The 19,220-nt window shown below is 47.4% G+C and overlaps 3 protein-coding genes across 4 annotated transcripts; 2 read left to right on the top strand and 1 right to left on the bottom strand.

The window, feature by feature from the left end:
- Positions 1 to 493: 493 nt before the first annotated feature.
- LOC133922968 (uncharacterized) lies at positions 494 to 2,771 on the top strand. Its single transcript, XM_062368467.1, has 3 exons — positions 494 to 753; positions 819 to 1,565; positions 2,747 to 2,771. The coding sequence occupies exons 1-3, from the start codon at positions 494 to 496 to the stop codon at positions 2,769 to 2,771; spliced, it is 1,032 nt and encodes a 343-aa protein (XP_062224451.1).
- Positions 2,772 to 6,558: 3,787 nt separating this feature from the next.
- Positions 6,559 to 12,478, top strand: LOC133921749 (succinate--CoA ligase [ADP-forming] subunit beta, mitochondrial). Its single transcript, XM_062366751.1, has 12 exons — positions 6,559 to 6,813; positions 6,944 to 7,054; positions 7,648 to 7,759; positions 8,388 to 8,452; positions 9,077 to 9,154; positions 9,967 to 10,041; positions 10,176 to 10,328; positions 10,426 to 10,560; positions 10,735 to 10,899; positions 11,104 to 11,226; positions 11,868 to 11,939; positions 12,066 to 12,478. Exons 1-12 carry the CDS (start codon positions 6,712 to 6,714, stop codon positions 12,141 to 12,143), a joined length of 1,269 nt encoding a protein of 422 aa, XP_062222735.1. The 5' UTR covers positions 6,559 to 6,711; the 3' UTR covers positions 12,144 to 12,478.
- A 1,669-nt stretch (positions 12,479 to 14,147) lies between these two features.
- Positions 14,148 to 18,067, bottom strand: LOC133921748 (long-chain-alcohol oxidase FAO2-like). Of its 2 annotated transcripts, XR_009910317.1 has the most exons (3): positions 17,368 to 18,067; positions 14,611 to 16,470; positions 14,148 to 14,482 (listed from the first exon to the last, which is right to left on the bottom strand). XR_009910317.1 is itself a non-coding variant. In XM_062366749.1 (2 exons), the coding sequence occupies exons 1-2, from the start codon at positions 17,929 to 17,931 to the stop codon at positions 14,722 to 14,724; spliced, it is 2,313 nt and encodes a 770-aa protein (XP_062222733.1). In that variant the 5' UTR covers positions 17,932 to 18,067; the 3' UTR covers positions 14,581 to 14,721. The 2 variants fall into 2 exon arrangements, 1 of the variants encoding a protein (XP_062222733.1); XM_062366749.1 differs by lacking the exon at positions 14,148 to 14,482 and having other exon boundaries at positions 14,581 to 16,470.
- Positions 18,068 to 19,220: the final 1,153 nt, after the last annotated feature.

The following is a 19,220-nucleotide window of genomic DNA, read 5'->3' as shown; positions in this document are numbered from 1 at the left end:
TAAATTTTTTAATTTTAAATCAACCTAATAACTTAAAAATATAAAACTTACATTTTAAATGTAAATAAATCTTTATTTTATTTTTTTAAAATTGAAATGGACCTAAGGCCATCTCCAACAGAATCCTTAAAATTTCATCCTCTAAAATACTATTACAGCATCCCCTATCACTATTGCAGCATCCCTCATTCCCTTCATCTCCAACAGAATCTCCTTTATTTCATCCTCTATCTTCTCTTTCCTATTTTGCAATATACTGAGCATCGGACCGACATAACAGGCGACGTAGCATCCCGTTGCACTGGTTTCTTGCAACATAAATTTTGGTGTCTTGCAGTAGAAGGAATCGTGTGAAGCAAGGATGAAGCAAGCTTGCGGCCGAAGCCTTCAACGAAGTGGCTTGCAAGGGAAGGAGCACAAGTGTCTTCTCTTGGAAGGTTCGGCCGGGCACTATATATAGGTGCACGAGGGGCTCTCATTTGCAACCCACAAAATGGAGCATCGTGCTGCATGGAAGCAGTACATGAGAGAGTTATGCTTCTCCACCGATTCGTCCGATGAGGAAGATGAGTTGGTCCTAGCGACGCTTGCCGCATGGCATGCCGACGTCGAAGCTTCGGCCAGAGGGTCGTGGGGCGGCTCCGTCCCCGGGCACCGGCGCATCCGTAGGAATCGTCAGGAGGGACACAATCGATTGTACAATGACTACTTTGCTGAGTCCGCAGTGTACCCCGACTACATTTTTTGGCGCAGGTAACACTATCCGTTGGTGTACGTATGGACGATTTATGAACTACTACTGATCCATTGCCGTGCAGGTTCAGGATGAAACGCGATCTGTACTGCAAGATTGTGAGGGAGGTGGAGGACCATGACCCATGGTTCAAGCAAAGGAGGAACGCTGCCGGAGAGCTTGGGCTGTCACCCCTGCAAAAAGTAACTGCCGCTTTCCGTATGTTAGCTTACGATGCTCCTGCAGATTCTCTCGACGAGTGCCTCCGGCTAGGGGAGAGCACCATCATAGAGAGCATGCGGCGTTTCGTGCGGGCCATTGTCGAGGTGTTCGGTGACGAGTACCTCCGGGCGCCGAACGAGGAGGACACTGCTCGATTGCTGGATATGAACCAGCGTCGAGGGTTCCCCGGGATGCTTGGAAGCATCGATTGCATGCAGTGGAGGTGGAAGAACTGTCCCACGGCGTGGTCCGGTTCGTTCAGGGGCCATGTCAATGCACCGACTATCATTCTAGAGGCTGTGGCATCGCAGGACCTATGGATTTGGCACGCCTTCTTCGGGATGCCAGGTTCATTGAACGACATCAATGTGCTGCACCGGTCTCATCTCCTTGACAACCTTGCTGGGGGAGTAGCACCCAAGGTACAGTACTCTATTAATGGCCACCATTACACGATGGGGTACTATCTTGCAGACGGGATCTACCCAGAGTGGGCGACATTTGTGAAACCCATACCAGCTCCAGTAGGCCGGAAGCATCAACACTTCGTGGTGCAGCAGGCGGCTGCACGAAAGGATGTTGAGCGGGCATTTGGAGTGTTGCAGTCCAGGTTTCCCATAGTCCGTGGAGCGGCGAGGTTGTGGGATCAAGAAACCCTCAGCGACGTAATGACAGCGTGTATCATCATGCATAACATGATAATCGAGGATGAGAGAACGGCCGGGGCTCTCGAATACGTCTACGAGGGTTCGAGCGAGGACGCGGTGCCGTCTCACGAACCAACCCCCCCCCCCCCCCCGCTTGAAGCATTTATGGAAAGGTACGGGCAAATTAGAAGTCGACCAACGCATCATCAACTCCGTGACGACATTGTGGAGCACCTGTGGCAGATGGAAGGAGGACAATAGACCTCATGTGCTTAAATAAATGTACTATCGTGTCACATTACATCGTGTTAAAATATATGTCTAGGCATTGTAGATTCTAATGTGGCCTCCATGGTTTCATTATGTCGCTTCCATGGCTTCATTGTGTCCTAGTGAACTTTTAGCCACACTAAATATCATGAAATATTTGAGGTTTCTCATGTGCCAAGTGAACACCAAATGATTTTAGTTTGTTCATGAAACAACTCAGTGGGGTTTCCACACCACCAATTCTGATGCAAACGCCCAATGCTGGCAAGTATTTCACATAAAGATTCATGGCATGCTCCATATTACGGCCGAATGTGACCAGATCCCTACCACTGATGCATCTCGATGCGAGCAGTAAAAGATGTGCTTGCTCAACAGGTGGCAAAGAGAACAAGCAGGTCCGGTGGACCAGAGCAAGAGCACCCAAAAAGCCAATCTTTGGAGCCCCCTGCGACCTCTTCCCAGACCAGGAAAGTGCACTAAAATGTCATGAATTATCTTGCAACGGCGAAATGAAATGGCAGCACAGGAGGTCCAACAGAATGTGGAGCTCACCCTGGCTCAGAGAACACCTGCAAGAAGCGGAGGAGAATTCAGTAATCCGAGCCAATCAGCCACACTAAATGTCATGAATTATTTGAGGTTTATCATGTGCCAACTGAGAAAACAACCCCTCTTTCCGCTCAGTTGGACTCTCTGAAATACAATGGTTCATCCGGTTCCGTTGACAAGAGGGGCTGAAGTAGTCAGGGCAAACGAATCAACGGTTGACAAGATCGGCCACAATCTATTCTAAGTTCATTGTCCAGGATACAATACCATATCTTCTAAAAACCTGCATACTGAAACATGGACATAATACAAATTGTAGCAGGTCCATGCTATTGAACACACAGTAACGAAAATTCTGTTTGCTTAACAAGTACCAGGCAGTAAAGGAAAAGTCTGTTTGCATAAAAACTACCATACCCACTTGCATCCATAAAGGAAAATTCTGTTTGCATAAAAAGTAAATACAGTGAAGGATACATTGTTTGCAAAGATGGGCAACAAAACTCAGGGGGCAGATTCAGCTCGGCGAGCTGCGATTATGCTTCGGCGTAGGCTCTTGTAATATGCCTGCTGGTCCTCGTCCATTTGCGAAATGTCCATGTTCATGATCTCCCTCTCCTCCCTGATTTTTTGCCTCTCCTCCTTGACCTTTTCCAGTTGCACACGCTCCTCCTCAAGGCGCAACCTCTGCTCCTCAATTCTCAACATCTCTGCAAAGCGATCAGCGCGTTCCTTCTCAAGTTTCTCCTTCACCGCAATTTGCCTGTCAAACATCTCAAGCACTGGTTTTGTGACCGATGTTGATGAAGACGAACCGCGAGCGAGGTCCCTTGCCTTGTTGCGGCCTGCTGGCCGATTCTGCCGGCTGCTCCCGCTGGTATGCGTGGCCGTCGCACCTTCACCTTCGATGCAGCCGGGGGAGGTCTCTCCCTCCTGTGTTGATACCGGGGTTCCCTGTGCCGCGGTCTTCTGCTTCTTGCGAGACGACTCTGATTGCCATTTAGGATGGTGGCGTAACTCGACCCAGCAGGGCATCAATGTGAACTCCCTTTTCTCAGCTGCCTGGAACATCTTACATGCAGCAGCAATCTGAAATTGGCCGACATCAGATTTAATGCCACACTAAATATCATGAATTGAAACTACACATTTGCATTTAATGATGCTTACCGTGTCGGCCTCTGTCATCCCACTCCTCCTATTACGAAGGGCTTTAGCATAGTGGCCGCAGAATCGCTGCACCATGCCGTTGACGAAGGTCCACCTACCCTGAAGAGACTTCTTGTTCTGAGTGGTAGGGAAGTCCTTGCGCTCGTGGTAAAATGTCTCGATCCTCTGCCAGAAAGCACCCATACTTTGGTTGGTCCCCACCACTGGATCCATACTCACGTTAAGCCACGACTTGACAAGAAGAAGGTCCTCCTGGATCGTGTAACTGCTTCCACGACCACCTGCCGCTGGCAACTCATTTTGTCCTTCCAGCGCCTGTTCTTGGAACGTAGGAAGCTGCGTCCCGAAGAAGTCATCCTGAGTGGGCGGCACAACATCATCCCACAGAATGTCATCTTCATCACCCCGAAGAAATGGGGCATACTCCATACTGCTCCTGAAATATGTGACAAAGGCGATGAAATACATGAACCAGGCACTTTATTCGACAAAGACAGTAGACAAAGACAGTAAGCAACATATGGTTTGGTTATATCAGTACAACCCATGAACTCGACAATCCAGTACACAACACTACGTTTATTACCACTGCAGTAAAGCAAATTACATAAAGCAATTTACTGCAGACGCCACGACCTATCGGATTCTACTGACATAGAGTCCACTGAATCTCCACACAACAGCTCATCGGCGCTCCAATCCACAGGAACAATGTCGTTGCAGTCGACATCCTGTGAACCGGACCCTTCCTCGATCAAAGTGATGGTGGCGGACACTTCCTTGCAACCATCACCTGTCTGCAGCGCATCTTCCACTTGGAACACGAGCATCTCCAATTCCCCAGCAATGTTCTCGACCTGAAGGAGAGCTCGGTTCAGGTCCACATCGGCGGGGGTGCCCTCCGTACTCAAGTTGTCTTTCACAACGTTCTTCAGTTCTGCCGCCATTTGTTCGACGTGGTCCTGCATTTTTGAGACAAGGGCGGCAAGCGAAGCGGCGTCCATCTACAACCAATGAGATCGATGGCTAAACTGAGAATCTTTTACCTACCAATCATGCATAAATTCTGTATATTTACCTTACATGTATCTTTGCATACAGTTAGGAAGATGCACTGGTGCACTGCGATAATAAGATGGAACATATGCTGACACTTGCAGTAAAATGCAGAAAAATGAGATGATTACTGTGATGAAAACAAATGTCATTCTGTGGCCAGCCGCAACTAAAATGAATCAATCATTCTAGTTCATTACACTATCTAATCGACCATTACTAATTTGCCTGACACAAACAGATCATGTGGACAAAAAACAGGTCATTACTAACTGGATCAATGTGGTAACAGATCATTACTAACAGATCATTACTAATCGACCATGAATAATGTGGACAACCTGAACTGGATCAAAAATAGCAGTACTACTAGCCACAACAGCTAGGATAGGAGAGCACATCACTCCCTCATCTCAGATTTATCAGAAACAATTAGCAGACCACATGCAGTTGTTCATTTCGTTTGAGACTGGGAGATTCAGAAACATTTTGCAGAACAAAATCCTCGGTAACAATTAGCTGTGTGTATATATAAGAAAGACAGTATATATATTAGTTTCAGTGTGCGTCTGCATATGAAACTGGAAAGGCAGAGACCTCAGTCAGTCACACAAAGCATCTGGAAATGGTTCAATCAATTTGTCGATGCATATACGTATAGAACCTATGTCATTCTGTGGCCAGCCGCAGATGAATCAATTATTCTTTTTGATCATTACTAATCGACCATTACTAATTTGACTCACAAAAACAGAACATGTGGACAACAACAGATCAGTACTAACTGGATCCCAGCTCAAACAAAGCAACACTAGCCACACCAGCTAGGATAGGAGAGCACATCACTCCCTGATCTCAGATCCGCAGCCCAAATGCAATTTTCTTTTCGTTTGAGACTGGGAGATTCAGAAACAAGTATTACCACAACAAACTCCTCGGTAAAAAGGATCAAAAAGACTTTTCCATTAACCTATGCTTGCGGCCGAAGATGACTATGTGCTAATATCAACTTCGTAGCCAAGGGGGACCATGGCCACCTCTGGCCACAAGGAACCGCCGTCCCTGCTACAAGCTTTGCATCTACGAGCGAGCCACAGCCACAACCGAACCAAGGACGATGATTTGCAAGCCACACCCCACCTTCCCGGTGTGCTACTTCCTACCAAATGCACTCCAACAAATTGGTTCTACACGCCGTTTGCGAACCCAATCCCTAGCGCCGACAAAACCACCACGGTTCCCCCCCCTCGGCGGCCACCGCAAGGACTGGAAGTAGTGGCGGGAGAACTTACATTGCTGCCGACGTCGTCCTTGGTGCCGTCGCCGAGCCCACGGACGGCGGGGACGAACGAAATGCCTCCGCCGGATCTGCTTCCCTCCTCTCCTCCTCCGCAGGGACCGCCGCCGAGGGCCCCGACCTTCCGCGCTTCCGCCCGAGTCCCCCCCCCCCCCCCCCGCCGTCCTCACCGCCGCGGCGCCTCGCCAGATCCCCTTCCGCAGCTTCGCGGGAGCAGGCGCCCCCTCTCCTATCCGCTCGCCCAAATGCGGCCTCCAGAGACATCTGCGTTTGCCGAACGGCTTCCCCACCCCGCATCCCTGTCGCACACGATACTGACTCCGTTGGAGTCGCTTGCGGGCGCCCTCCAGCCGCAAATCACCCGCAACAGGCAAATACCGGGCCGATACCGACTCCGCTAACAATCCAAAACAAACAAATCTTACATCACTGCCTATCACGCCACATCCAACTCTCGGCCCATAAACTTACCCAGTCAAACCTTACCTCGTTCGTCGTTCCATCCCTGGCTTCAATCAATGACACCTGTACCCCACATTTACCGGGCCCACATGTCAGTAAAAAAACCATTCTACCCTTCTACGTGAGTACGTGTGCTACTCCACTGTCCCGGCGGCCCGCCACACGCTTCCGCAAGAAAGAAAGCGAAAAAGAAAATTCGGGTAAAAAGAAAAAAAATCAAACCGCGAAGAGAAAGCGTCTTCCAAACTTGTAGGGTTTCCGGATCGAAGGAGCCAGCCCCGCCCACCAAGGTCGCCGCAGCCATGGTTCGCGGATCGCTGGGGAAGCTGGCGTCGCGCGCCCTCTCCGTCGCCGGGAGATGGCAGCACCAGCAGCTCCGCCGCCTCAACATCCACGAGTACCAGGTGCCCCCGCGTCCTAGATCCCGCATTTGCGACCCCCATTTTTCCTGGATTTTTTTTTGCGGAGTTCTTGGTGCCGATTTGGATGCCGCGTCTGACGACTTAGGGTTTGTGGTTTGTGTGGGTGCTGCAGGGAGCGGAGTTGATGGGGAAGTACGGGATCAACGTGCCCAGGGGCGCGGCGGCTGGGTCCGTGCAGGAGCTCCAGGACGCCTTGAAGAACGCATTCCCCAGTGAGAAAGAGGTGATGATGCCAGCTTCCTTATCTTTTATTGTTTCGAGCCATCAACATGTTCGTGTAATTCGTTCCATGGATGCAAATGCCTGGGGCCCAAATCTAGGATGTGGTACTCATTTTAATGTTGGAGCCGGAATGTAGTTTACTGCGAATTTCTGCTGAGTCGGAGGTGGCACTATTAGCAATCTCTGATTGATTTTCACCGATGCTGTAGTTTTGGGATTTTTAAAGTGGTTAAGGCACTATTATTATGTAAGGTGAATTTCACTGTTGCTGGGGTGAATACTATTTTATATTTGGTGTAAATCAGTTGCAATTATCTCGGTATATTAATGCAAACGGAGTTATGACACGGCTGCAGGTGCCTTGAGTAATCTTACAGTGCTGCTTGTGCTTATGGCTTTGTGCAATCTTTCTGACCTTTCTGAAGTATGCATGCTTCTTATGAAATAGTTACAAATTTTTTTTTTGTAAGGAGTAGCAGTACAACTAGATATAGCTAAGCAGCATGTATCTTGTTGATAATCGAAGATAAAATGAGACATTTTTTAGTTTGCATTGTAGTCACAGTTTCATACTCAAAAGATGTCTTCGTGCAGATAGTTGTTAAGAGTCAAATCCTTGCTGGCGGCCGAGGACTGGGAACTTTCAAAAGTGGACTGAAAGGTGGTGTTCATATCGTTAAGGCTGAGGAAGCTGAAGGAATTGCAAGTAAGTGTGTGCCATAGTGAGTACTTGGATTCATGATGTATTGCTGGCTTGCTACGACTTGAGCAGACAACAAACTATAGCAGTTCTTTGTAGGATTTCTTGAGATTTCTTGCACATCTATTACTGCTATGCATGATAATGACCAATATGTTTTGTCGTTACGATTTTGCATTCCTTCATTTATGATCATCTTTCTTTGCACTATTGCCTGAGAAACTATAAATGCATAGAATACCAATTCTACATGCTACACACATGAAAGACAAGCCATACTTAGTTTCTGATCCTATGCAATTTATTGTCTGTTTTTAATGGTTTAGTAATGAAATTTGCTATCATGCAAATTCTACTTGTATGAACTATTGAACTAGGCAGGATTAACTAAACTCATCTGTGCAGGATTAACTAAACTCATCTGAGCAGGATTAACTAAACTCATCTGTATTAGTTATATTGCTGCCTGGATAGATAACTGTATCCTCACCTTTGCTGTAAGACTTAGGGATCGTTTATTCATTTTTATTGGTTCTGTGTGGGGTATTCCTTTCCGCGTTAGTGCCCTCTATTGGTTTGTACAAGTAATTCATGTATGACCGAGTTGTACACTTGTGCTGGTATTATTCTGCAGGTAAAATGCTAGGCCAGATTCTGGTAACAAAACAAACTGGTCCAGAGGGGAAGATTGTGAGCAAGGTTAGATTTACTAATTTAAGCCATCAGCTTCCTGTTGCGCTTCACTTCTGGTCTATTGTTGTGTTTACCCATTAGTTTCAGTTACTGTATGTAGAACTGCTAGAAACTAATGTTCTCGATCTTGCTGGATTCTTTGTAAGAGAGCTTCTTTTCACTACAGCAAGTTTGACCTTCCACACTTTGGTTCTGTACTGCTGTCAATACTAGGAAGTTCAGAGTCTCTCCTATTTAGTTTTCGGTGAAAACACACAGGAGCATATGTATCTAAACCCTCTTCGGTCTCCAATCTTCTTATGTTCATGTGAATTAGTAGCAACAACAGAAGCATGACATATTATCATACAAAGTATCTTTTTGAGGCCATGCCGTGTACATGATATCTAATTCTTCCTATGATTTTTCCATAACCTTATCAGTGGGTTTTATAGATATTATTTTAAATGCAAGAGAAGATATCAATGGATTTCAATTTTAAGGAGCTTTACATAATGCTGTTGTCATCTGACTCTATATGTTGTATTATAATCATTACATTGCACGTACTAGTGGGCAATATTTGCTTGCTTGTCAAAAAAAAAAAAAAAAAAAATCTAACTACTGACACTTCTCCATTCTCTTGGACAGGTCTACTTGTGTGAGAAACTGTCACTTACTAATGAGATGTACTTTGCCATCACCCTTGATAGGAAAACTGCTGGCCCAGTATGTCGTTGATCACAGATAACACTTTATGTTGCAGTTTATTTTATTTCCATTAGCGAACTTTTCTTCTGTTCTCCGAATAAGCTGGTGCATTTTGGTGACTGAACCATAAATTTTAATTTTAATTTTAAATTTTTTCCATGTAAAAGTACCAAAGCCATAAGCTGTTAATGTTTGATAATTGCTTGCCTGGAACTTTTGACTTCAATATACTTTCTTAGGTCGTAGATCCTGATAATTTGTAAGATTATTGACATGAATTAGTGTTCTAAAAATGGCTCCACTAAGACGTATTCAAGGAATGGGTGCCCCCCCCCCCCTCCATTACTGTTTAATTACCTGTTGCCCATTACCAACTTTCAGTTGTTTCTTTCAATCTATCAAGTTACCTCTGTCATTTAAATAAGATGATTTTTTTGTACTTAGTAAACTTTTCAGCAAGACTTAACATGCCATGGTATGTGAGGACTGGTGAAAGTTCATATGCAAATCTTTATGTCATCTGATATTTCTCTTATATGTTAAGAATCTTATGGAAAAACAGCATTATTTCCTTTCCATCTTTGTATCGTTTTTGATCTAGTTATGAGCTAAACATTGAGGTGATGTAACCAAGTTTGTGAATCGTGCTAGTTCTGTGGCACTTACCTTTCACGTGTATTATAAACTCTTGTTTATCTCTTTACATATGTTTTGTTATTTTTGGTTGCTCTTGTGAAGTATTGTTCCAACTGTCAACTAAATCAAAAGTAACCTAATGTCCATTGTCTGAAATTTGTTTCCTATTGTGCATTGCTGATCGTCCATTTCAGCTCATAATTGCTTGCAGCAAGGGAGGAACCAGTATTGAAGATCTTGCAGAGAAGTATCCTGATATGATTATTAAGGTTTGGTTCCCTAATTTGATTTTGCACTCAGTGTATGCATCTGATGTGTATCATATTTACACTTTGCTCCTCACAATTGTGTTCCTAAAATGCTGATATTTTTGTTGTTGAAATTCTATCGATTGGAATGTCAGGTTCCTATTGATGTATTCAAGGGAATCACTGATGAGGATGCAGCTAAAGTTGTTGATGGTCTGGCCCTAAAGGCAGCCGACAGGCAGTCTTCTATAGAACAGATTAAGAAGCTGTATGAACTTTTCTGCAAGAGTGATTGCACTCTGCTGGAGGTACTGCAGTGAGAAACGGTTTTCATTTTGATGGTTCATCTTACTATCACCTCTCATTTATGCATTTGTACTAATTTTGGATGGTTAATTTGGGTAGATAAATCCTCTCGCAGAGACAGCCGACAACAAGCTTGTTGCTGCTGATGCAAAGTTGAACTTCGATGATAATGCTGCATTTAGGCAAAAAGAAATCTTTGCACTGCGCGATACAACACAGGAAGACCCTAGGGAGGTATATAATTTCTCATCTTTTCCATTGTTCACTTTTTCTTCTCTTCTGTTGAACTTCCTTTGAAGGTGTTTTTGCTCTTTTTTTGGCCTTTAGACATTAGACCCCCTCTGAGCGAATACTTTAGGTTTAATTTATGGTTATCTAATCTCAGCACTGGCACCACCACCTTTACAGGTTGCTGCTGCCAAAGCAGATTTGAACTATATTGGTCTTGATGGAGAGATTGGTTGCATGGTAAATGGAGCAGGATTGGCTATGGCTACCATGGATATTATCAAGTTGCATGGTGGTACACCTGCCAATTTCCTTGATGTTGGTGGAAGTGCATCAGAGGGGCAGGTATAAGCTGGATAGCATGTTAATGTTTACTTGAGCTATTGACCCTTCTTTTTCATCCTGCGTAGATTGCAAATATATCTTAGCACCTGAAAGAGACTGAGAATTTCTCGAGATCCTTTTTAAAACTTGATGTTATTTTCACATTGTAGTTTGCTTCGCTGCATATGCTTTCAACACTGCATATCTTATAAAATTTCTGTCCAGGTTGTGGAAGCATTTAAGATACTGACTTCAGATGATAGAGTGAAGGCAATTCTTGTGAACATTTTTGGGGGCATCATGAAATGTGATGTGATAGCAAGTGGAATTGTAAATGCTGCTAAACAGGTACATTTTAAATCTGTCCCTAGTTTGATAGAATAAGTTTGTCTCATTCTTCGTAATTTCATTACATGACAATTTCTGTTATATTGTTTTCACATAATCACAGTGCAATCATGCAAAAAATCTCTTTTCCACCCGGGACCTTTTTGTTTCTCTGAATTCTGTTAAATTCATTTGCATGCATATTTTTTTCAGAAATTCGCCACTTTAAATACAGTACAAGTGAAAATATTTGTTTCAGTCTATTTCTTTGCCTATTGATATTTCATGATAATACTATCATGAATTCATTGTGGGCAGTTTTCTTACAAGATAATTTGGTCTCTACTTACAAATATAGTACCAGAAAAAAATAGTGTCTGTTTTAGAACTGTTTATTTTCCTTTCTAAGTATTTGTGATATCTCATCAAGTATGTTCTTTGATTAGATTTTGTCCTGTATATATTCTTTTATCATCTTGTTTGTATGTTCTGTAAAGTATGGTTGCTGGAGAGTTCTTTGTAGGGATATGTAAATGGAATTTGGAGGTATTTCACCATTGTGGTCCTTGATTTTACCAATTCATTTTCTTCACATTTCCACCATGTTCCTTGAGTTTATCGATTGTTCTTGCTGATTAATGCTCTTTTGCATCCATTGTCAGGTTGACCTAAAGGTTCCTGTTGTTGTTCGGTTAGAAGGCACCAATGTAGACCAAGGAAAGAGGATTCTCAAGGTAAGAACCGGTGATAATAACAGTGCACGCTTGCTTAGTTTATATGTGCAGAGACTGAGTTTTGTTTGAAAAACATCCACATTCAATCTCCATGTTTTTTTGGTGATCTTTATGCTTGTATTGCAGGAAAGCGGAATGACACTCATCACTGCAGAGGATCTTGATGATGCAGCAGAGAAAGCTGTAAAAGCATCTGTCAAATAACTTTGTAGCGGATCTATCTGAAGTTTCTTGTTCACTGATAAAAGTTGAGGAGTGTTCTTTCATGGATTTCGGATCGGGCCGAAGTTGCAAACTGCAACCTTTTTGAAGAGGGTTATTTTGGCTCGAGTTTACCTTGAAACATTGTGATATCATGTTAATAAACATTTATCGGCGCAACTGAGCAGATTTTGCCAAGTGCAATTCACCTTTACTGCTCTAAGCACCATAGTGAGTGCAATATGGCGCTTGATATGCCAAATCAGCGTAAGTTGCATTTTGGGTAGGCTGTGCCAGTCATAAATACTTGATATGTTAAATTTTATTTTGTTCTGTTATGTCTTTGCGTGGTTCTTTGGTAATGATGCTTAGGTCCTGATTGTTTCTTGCTTTTGAATCTGTTTCTGTAAACGGGGTTCCGTAGAAGTGGTTTTTGAAAAAGTTAGAAGCTTCTACGGAGGAAAATGAACTAAATTTGAGAAGCTAATTGAGAGACGTTTTTCTGAGAACTTATGTGTTGAGAAGTTAAAAATGTATTGTAAAAATCAATAGTTTATTCTTAAAAACAGTTTTTTAATAAGCTAAAAGTACAAATTTTCAGAAAAGTTTAAAAGAAATAGTTTAAATAAACAGGCTCTTAATTGGCATCCTGTTTCTGAAGAAGCGATTGTTTAGGATGAAACTACCTGAGATGCAATGTGCCTGAAATCTTGATGATAAATGATGTCATCGCTAAGGAGGTCAAAAGCATGGAGGGTGCTGTCGCCCTCAATCAGTTTCCCGCGGCCTTGTTTTTCGTAAAAAATGCGGCACTATTGTGTACACTGAACGTTAGCAAATCTGCTGCCACCGCATGTGGGGATCGTCGGATTTCACGCGGTGGACCCTCTCATATTGCATTCTGTGTTAAATATCATTAGTCAATCCAGCTCGCACTCTTAAGCCCGTGTATACAGTAATAATTTATTTGGTTATCTGTATCTGTTCGGTCTGATTGAAAATCTGTTTAGCTTGATTGAAAAGAGATGTTTGATTGTTTGTACGATGATATATTATGTGAGAGAACAATGTACAAATAATTGTTACTATGACTTTTATTTTATGTTATTATATTATTATAGTCATTAGTTTATCTTATTAAACTTTAATATTTTTTTAAAATATATTAATATCACTTAATATGTACTAACCACGTACTAATAACACCATTAGCTAGTGATTATGCTACATCGAGCGAATCTGGCTCAACAGAAACGTATTTGCATCCCGTATCTGCAAAGTCAGGCTGAGTGCATGTATTTGCATCATGAGCTAAGTTTAAAATAATATGTAGTCAACTAAACACCCGTTATCTGTATCCTGTAAGCTAGACTGAGCCATACGAAGATAACCGACGCACCTAAGTTTGCACCAGACACTACTGCACTGTCAAAGATGTCGTAGGTCTTGAGGTGCTGCTTAGCTTGAGGCATCAACGAGCGGTCCAGTTTTCCTCTGGAGTTCAGTTGAATACTCTTCAGGGGGCCCTGGTGAGGTTTTTTTCCTTCTTTTTCCCCTTTTTTTGGGGATCGAGGCCCTGGTGAGTGGCAATTATCACCTTGGAGGAAATCCTTTTAAGAGATGATTGATACTCTACTGATCAAATGTAAAGGCCATCTCAAAAAAAAAAAAGGTTGTATCAACGTTTGCCAGTGCCACGGTCTTGTTTGTTAATATTGCAGAGCCAAGCACAGCCTTCGCAGGTACAGTTCGTCTAGACTATAGTCTTTGCTTTGGAAAACTGGTTATACTAGCACCAGCTCCAAACCTATTCTTTGTTCGCCCTATCTAGGAACTCAAGGACGACTAACTCTTCGCAAGCCGCAGAAGCAGCTTGTTGCTTCGTGAATAAATGTGATCTGGACCCGACATGAGCGTACGGAGGCGTCGTACGGAGATTAGCGGCCCAACAGGCGAGCACACCATCACATGGTGACGGGTATCGTCACTGTTACCAGCCATGCAGGCAGGTTCCAAGCTTCCACAAACGTTTTGGCGGTCTTCTAAACGGGCGTGAATTTCATAGAAATTCCATATAAATTCCTCAGAATGACAAGCAGATGGACCAACTATCGAATTGGTTCTTCGGAGTCACTGTGCCGGCGACGAGCAGACAGACCAACTCTGCACGGCGAGCAAGCAGAACACGCAAGATGAAAAAAATAAAGGGAGAATTCCTTTAGTGATATCACTGATTTTTAGAGATATCAGACGACCACAGTGATATAAACAGTACCATCAACAGTACTGAACTCACTGTGAAATTCGACGTAAGGATTGCCGGAGCAGTCACGGAGTGGCAGCTAGCAAAAGAAAGATAAAACAGATGGTGGTGAGGGAACTTTAAAAAAAATTATAGCAGTGAAGAAAGAGGAACTTTTTTTTTATGGCACTGAAAGAATTCTTCCAAAAATAAATTAATTCCTTTTACCTCTTATGCATCACACCGATCATGAATCATGATGAGGTTATTTGCAGGACATGGAGCCATTCCATGAGGATACATAAGGAAATCCTAACGAACGTAGTATCAGTGGCTCTTTCAAGAGGCCAGGTCGCGCCTAAGCGACTCAGCGATGCCGGCGGCGAGGCAGTAGGCGACGGACTGAATGGTGACCATGGGGTTGACTCCCACAGCGCCGGGGAGGACGCTGCCGTCGCACACGTACAGCCGCTCGGCCTCCCAGCTCTCGCCGCGCGCGTCCACGGCGCCGTCTCCCGCCGTGGCGCCCATCCGGCAGCTGCCCATCTGGTGCGCCGTGCAGCACAGGCTCCACGCCTCGGCCTTCGACTGCGGGCCGCGCACCACGTCGACGCTGTCCAGGAACTCCTCCAGCGCGGCCTCCGTGGCGCCCTTGCACGTGAACCTCTGCCCGTCGCTCCGGTGCGTGCCGATCTCCGTCGCGCCCGCCGCGGCCAGGACGCGCAGCGCTCGGCGCAGGCCCTCGCGCATGTTCTCCCTGTCCGTCGCGTCCAGGTGGTACGCGATCCGGCGCTCTCCGTGCACCGTGCCGGACCCGCGGTCCCTGACCATGGAGAAGAGGTGCACCATCCGACCGTACCTGAGCATCCGCTCCTTCATGTCGCGCCCGGACACCCAAGGGAACTGCGTCCCCGCGGCGGCCACGCCCATCGCCGGCGTCTCGAGGATGGCCCGGGCCGGCGCGCCCGGCGGCCCTTCCACCTTGTGCAGGGACGTGATGATGCCGCCCTCGTACATCTTGCCCTTGAGGTCCGGCATGGTGTCCGGGAAGTAGCCCCAGACCAGGGCCGTTGGGTGGAGGTGGAGGTTCTTGCCGATGTGGTGGTTGCTGAGCCCGCTCCCGCTCAGGAGCACCGGCGTGAGGAGCGAGCCGCACGCTGAGACGGTCGCCCTGGCGCGAACCTCCAGCGTCCTCGTGATCGCCGGGTTGGAGCTCTTCGCCACCACGCCGACGCAACGCTTTGCCCTGCCGGCCGCGCTGCTGCTACGTTCCAGCAGCAGTTTCTCGGCCTTGCACGCCGTCAGGATCACCGCGCCGCGGCTCACCGCGTCGACTAGCCACGTCGTGTCCGTGCCGCGCTTGTCCCCGGTGCGGCAGCCGTACCTGCAGCTGCCGCAGTAGTGGCCCTCCGACGAGTTCCTCGACACTGACTCCACCTTGTACCCGAGCTTCTCGCACCCCTTGCGGAGCACCTTGTTCTGGAGCCCCTCCTCCGTGCACCCGTCCGTCACGCCGAGCCGCTCGAACACCTTGCCCATGGCGGCGACATACTCGGGGCTGACGAACAGCGGCAGCCCGTGCTCGCGCGCCCATTCCCCTCGCACGTCCTCAGGGGTCTTGATGCACGCTGACCAGTTCACGGCCGAGCCGCCTCCGACCGTCGAGCCGGCAAGGAGCAGCGCGCTTCCGCTTAGCGAGCTGACGAACCCGCCACCCTCGTAGAGCTGGCTCATCGAGGGCCCCTCGACGGCCGTATAGTCCCGCGAAGTGAAGTAGCCGCCCCTCTCGATGACGACCACCTTGTGCCCTGCCCCAGCGAGCACCGCCGCGGCCACGCTCCCGCCGCAGCCGGACCCGACGACGACGACGTCGCACTCAATCCTGCACACGTTCCGCGCCGCATCCTCGGTCAGCGCGAGCCCTTTCTCCGAGAGGGACGCCGGCAGGGACGCGTCGGTTTCATTGATCATCTCCACGACGCCGTTGTCGAGAGGCCGCTTCTTGGGAGGCCCTTCCTCCACCGCCGGCGCTGCGGGCGGGCTGTACCCGATCGCGCGCCATTGAGGATTCTCCGAGTTCTCGTCGGTCTGCAGGGCAATGTCATGCATGGAACATGTGGTTTCACCGTTTCAACACAAAAAACGACACATTGACAACATGAACACATATGCGTCTCCGTTAGAGTTCGTTGATCAGTTGATGTCATTACTGCTCTTAGAATTCTTGCTTACGTTCACTACGCATGATCTTGAAGACAAAATCATAGCATGCTCCTATCCAAGTTGGCATTATCAAAGTTGGTAAAGCTGAAGCACATCTAAACACAATCTACCCCAGAAAGTATCCTTTTGGCATCAACTCCAATCCCCTTCCTCTGCTTCAACTCTAGACTACTCTATACTCTGATTTATTTTCTCCTTGACAGCCACTAATCGGAGACACTTTCTAGCTAGTTTCATTCTTTGAAGTCACAATTCCATAAAAATCTCAGCGATGGAATGAGCTACTGGTACGATCTCTTTCGTCATCTACGATGTCGTAAATTCGTAGTGAGCACTGCACAGCAGACAACATACGCAGCAACTAGCCAGCTACTAACAGCTCGTACATTCGGCTCGGCTTGTCCATGCTAGGGAGCTTAACGAGTCGTCAATGTTTCTACGAACGAGGTCGACGAGACGAATCCGCCGAGAAGATCTGACAAGGCGCATGCTGTGGTCCTTCGTGCACATGCGGAGTGCCCAGCGTCACAGGCTCACAGCATGGTCTACACGGAAGACGTCAGCCGCTGAGCCGAATACGTGCGCCGCTCATGCACGCACAGACCTTATCGATCGATCAGTGGTCAGTTCGTCCCGTGCTAGCAGAGAGTCAGAGATTAATTAACGCGAAAAAAATCTATATTTTTTTTAACGCGGATCACTCGATTAGCGGAGGAGATCAATAAGGCGCTTAATGGAGCGGTGCTTAATGGAGTGGCTTACGCAGGAGTAGAAGACGTAGAGGCAGAAGACCTTGGTGATGAGGAAAAACATGCGCAGCGGCGGGAGCAGGGTCTGGCGGCTCCACCGCCGCAGCGCGCACTCCCGCGCGTCCAGGGGCAACTCGTCGAACCGGCGCAGGAACGGGAACCGCCACGACAGGCACCGCGCGCCGCACAGCGCCAGAGTCCCCAACCGCGTGCCCAGCAGCCACAGCAGCGTGCGCACCAGCACCAGCGCCTCGGGCAGGCACATCCGAGACATCAGCTCCGCCACCTCGTCCGGGACGGGCGGGTCGGCCGCGGAGGCGAGGAGGAACTCCTCGACAGCGGCGGCCTTCTTGCCGGCATCCGGCGGGACGCCCCGGCTGCCGCGGCCGCCGGCATCCTCCTGCCGCTGCAGATGGCCGTTGCTGCCCGTTTCCGGGGGCAGGGACGGCACCAGCGCGCCACACAGGGCGGTCAGCGCCGCCATCTGGGACACCGAGAAGCCGTGGGTGTAGCCCTCCCTCCTCGCGCCGTCTCCTCCCCTCAGGAGAGGGTGGCCCTGCTTCTTGGCCTCTCCCATGGCGGCTTCCGAGTGGTGCGCGGTGGTCAGCTGGTCTGCGCGGTGCAGGCAAAGACTGGGAGGCTCCTCTATAATGAAGCGTGGGCGCGGCTGCTGGGCTGAGGTAGTGGGAGTAGACAAGCACAGTGGAGCTGTGGAGGCACCGAGGCTTATAACACGACGAGGTCTCGGGTGATCAGGTCACATCGTGCAGTTGCAGGCTTGTGGCACAGCGAGAACAGGTCAGCGAAAGCGAGCTATGTACAGTGCACGGCTGTAATTTTCAGAGCGGATTTTTTTTGACTCTTTGATTATTAGTTTAATGTTATCTGTGAGAATGGCAGTTAGTTAACACTAAACACAGAGAAGCTGATTAACTGAATGAGAGATACAGAGTACCTAACCTAATCAAAACGCTTCTCGTCAGACGTCAGTTGTTCCTTCCTCTGTCCCAAACTGATTCTAGAACGGTGGAAGCCCGAAGGGAGCCGGCCACGGCCGGCCGGCCCGAGCGCACGGCGGCGGTTGGAATGCTTGCCCCCGGCACGGCACGCTGCCGCGCTTGGTGCTCACCGGCTGAGCCACGCGCCCATGTCCAACTCTCGCGGTTCGGATGCTGCGACGACGAGCTCGTGGGTTGCGTCGTGTGCGGCGCCCCGGGCTCCAGGAGGCATGCATCGCGAGCCTGCAACTTTGTTAGCGAAGGGAATGCAGTTGCAACGAAGAAACAGAGTGTTCTGACCCTGGTTCTCACCGAGCTAACCTTCTGGCGCCACGGTTACTGATCGCTGGCTACTGGACACTGTCGTGCGTGATTCCTTGAGAGCTAAACCGTGGCTGAAACAACAGGTTAATTGCATCGACTGCAGGTCAGTTACTTTGTCAGCGTCGCCACGGATGTCAGGTAGCTGAAACTGAAACAGGATCGTGCCACCTGACATTTCAGTGGTTTTGGATCTACGGAAGTGTGAGCGACAGAGACAAGACAATGCGTATGCACAACCCAATACGGCACTCGACGACACTGGCTTGGCTTAGGATCGTGGGGCGTAGAATGGATGGCAGCAATTAGTGGTTGATCACACGTAAGGAAAACAGCATGTTAGCTAGTACAAGCACTAACATGCAGTATGTATAGCACCATGGTATGCGATGGCATTACTAACATGGCGGTGAGTGAAACCAATATGTGTATGTTTGGATGCCCGCTGCATGTGCATATATTTTTATGGAGAAGATTATCTGGTTGTCCACATGCAATGTCTCTTTCTATATCAACAGGTGTAATTATACGATTGAAATCTAATCTG

This window comes from Phragmites australis, chromosome 6, assembly GCF_958298935.1.
Source record: "Phragmites australis chromosome 6, lpPhrAust1.1, whole genome shotgun sequence".
Lineage (NCBI taxonomy): Eukaryota > Viridiplantae > Streptophyta > Magnoliopsida > Poales > Poaceae > Phragmites > Phragmites australis.
The sequence above is the reverse complement of the archived record's forward strand: the minus strand, read 5'-3'. Positions and strand labels throughout refer to the sequence as shown.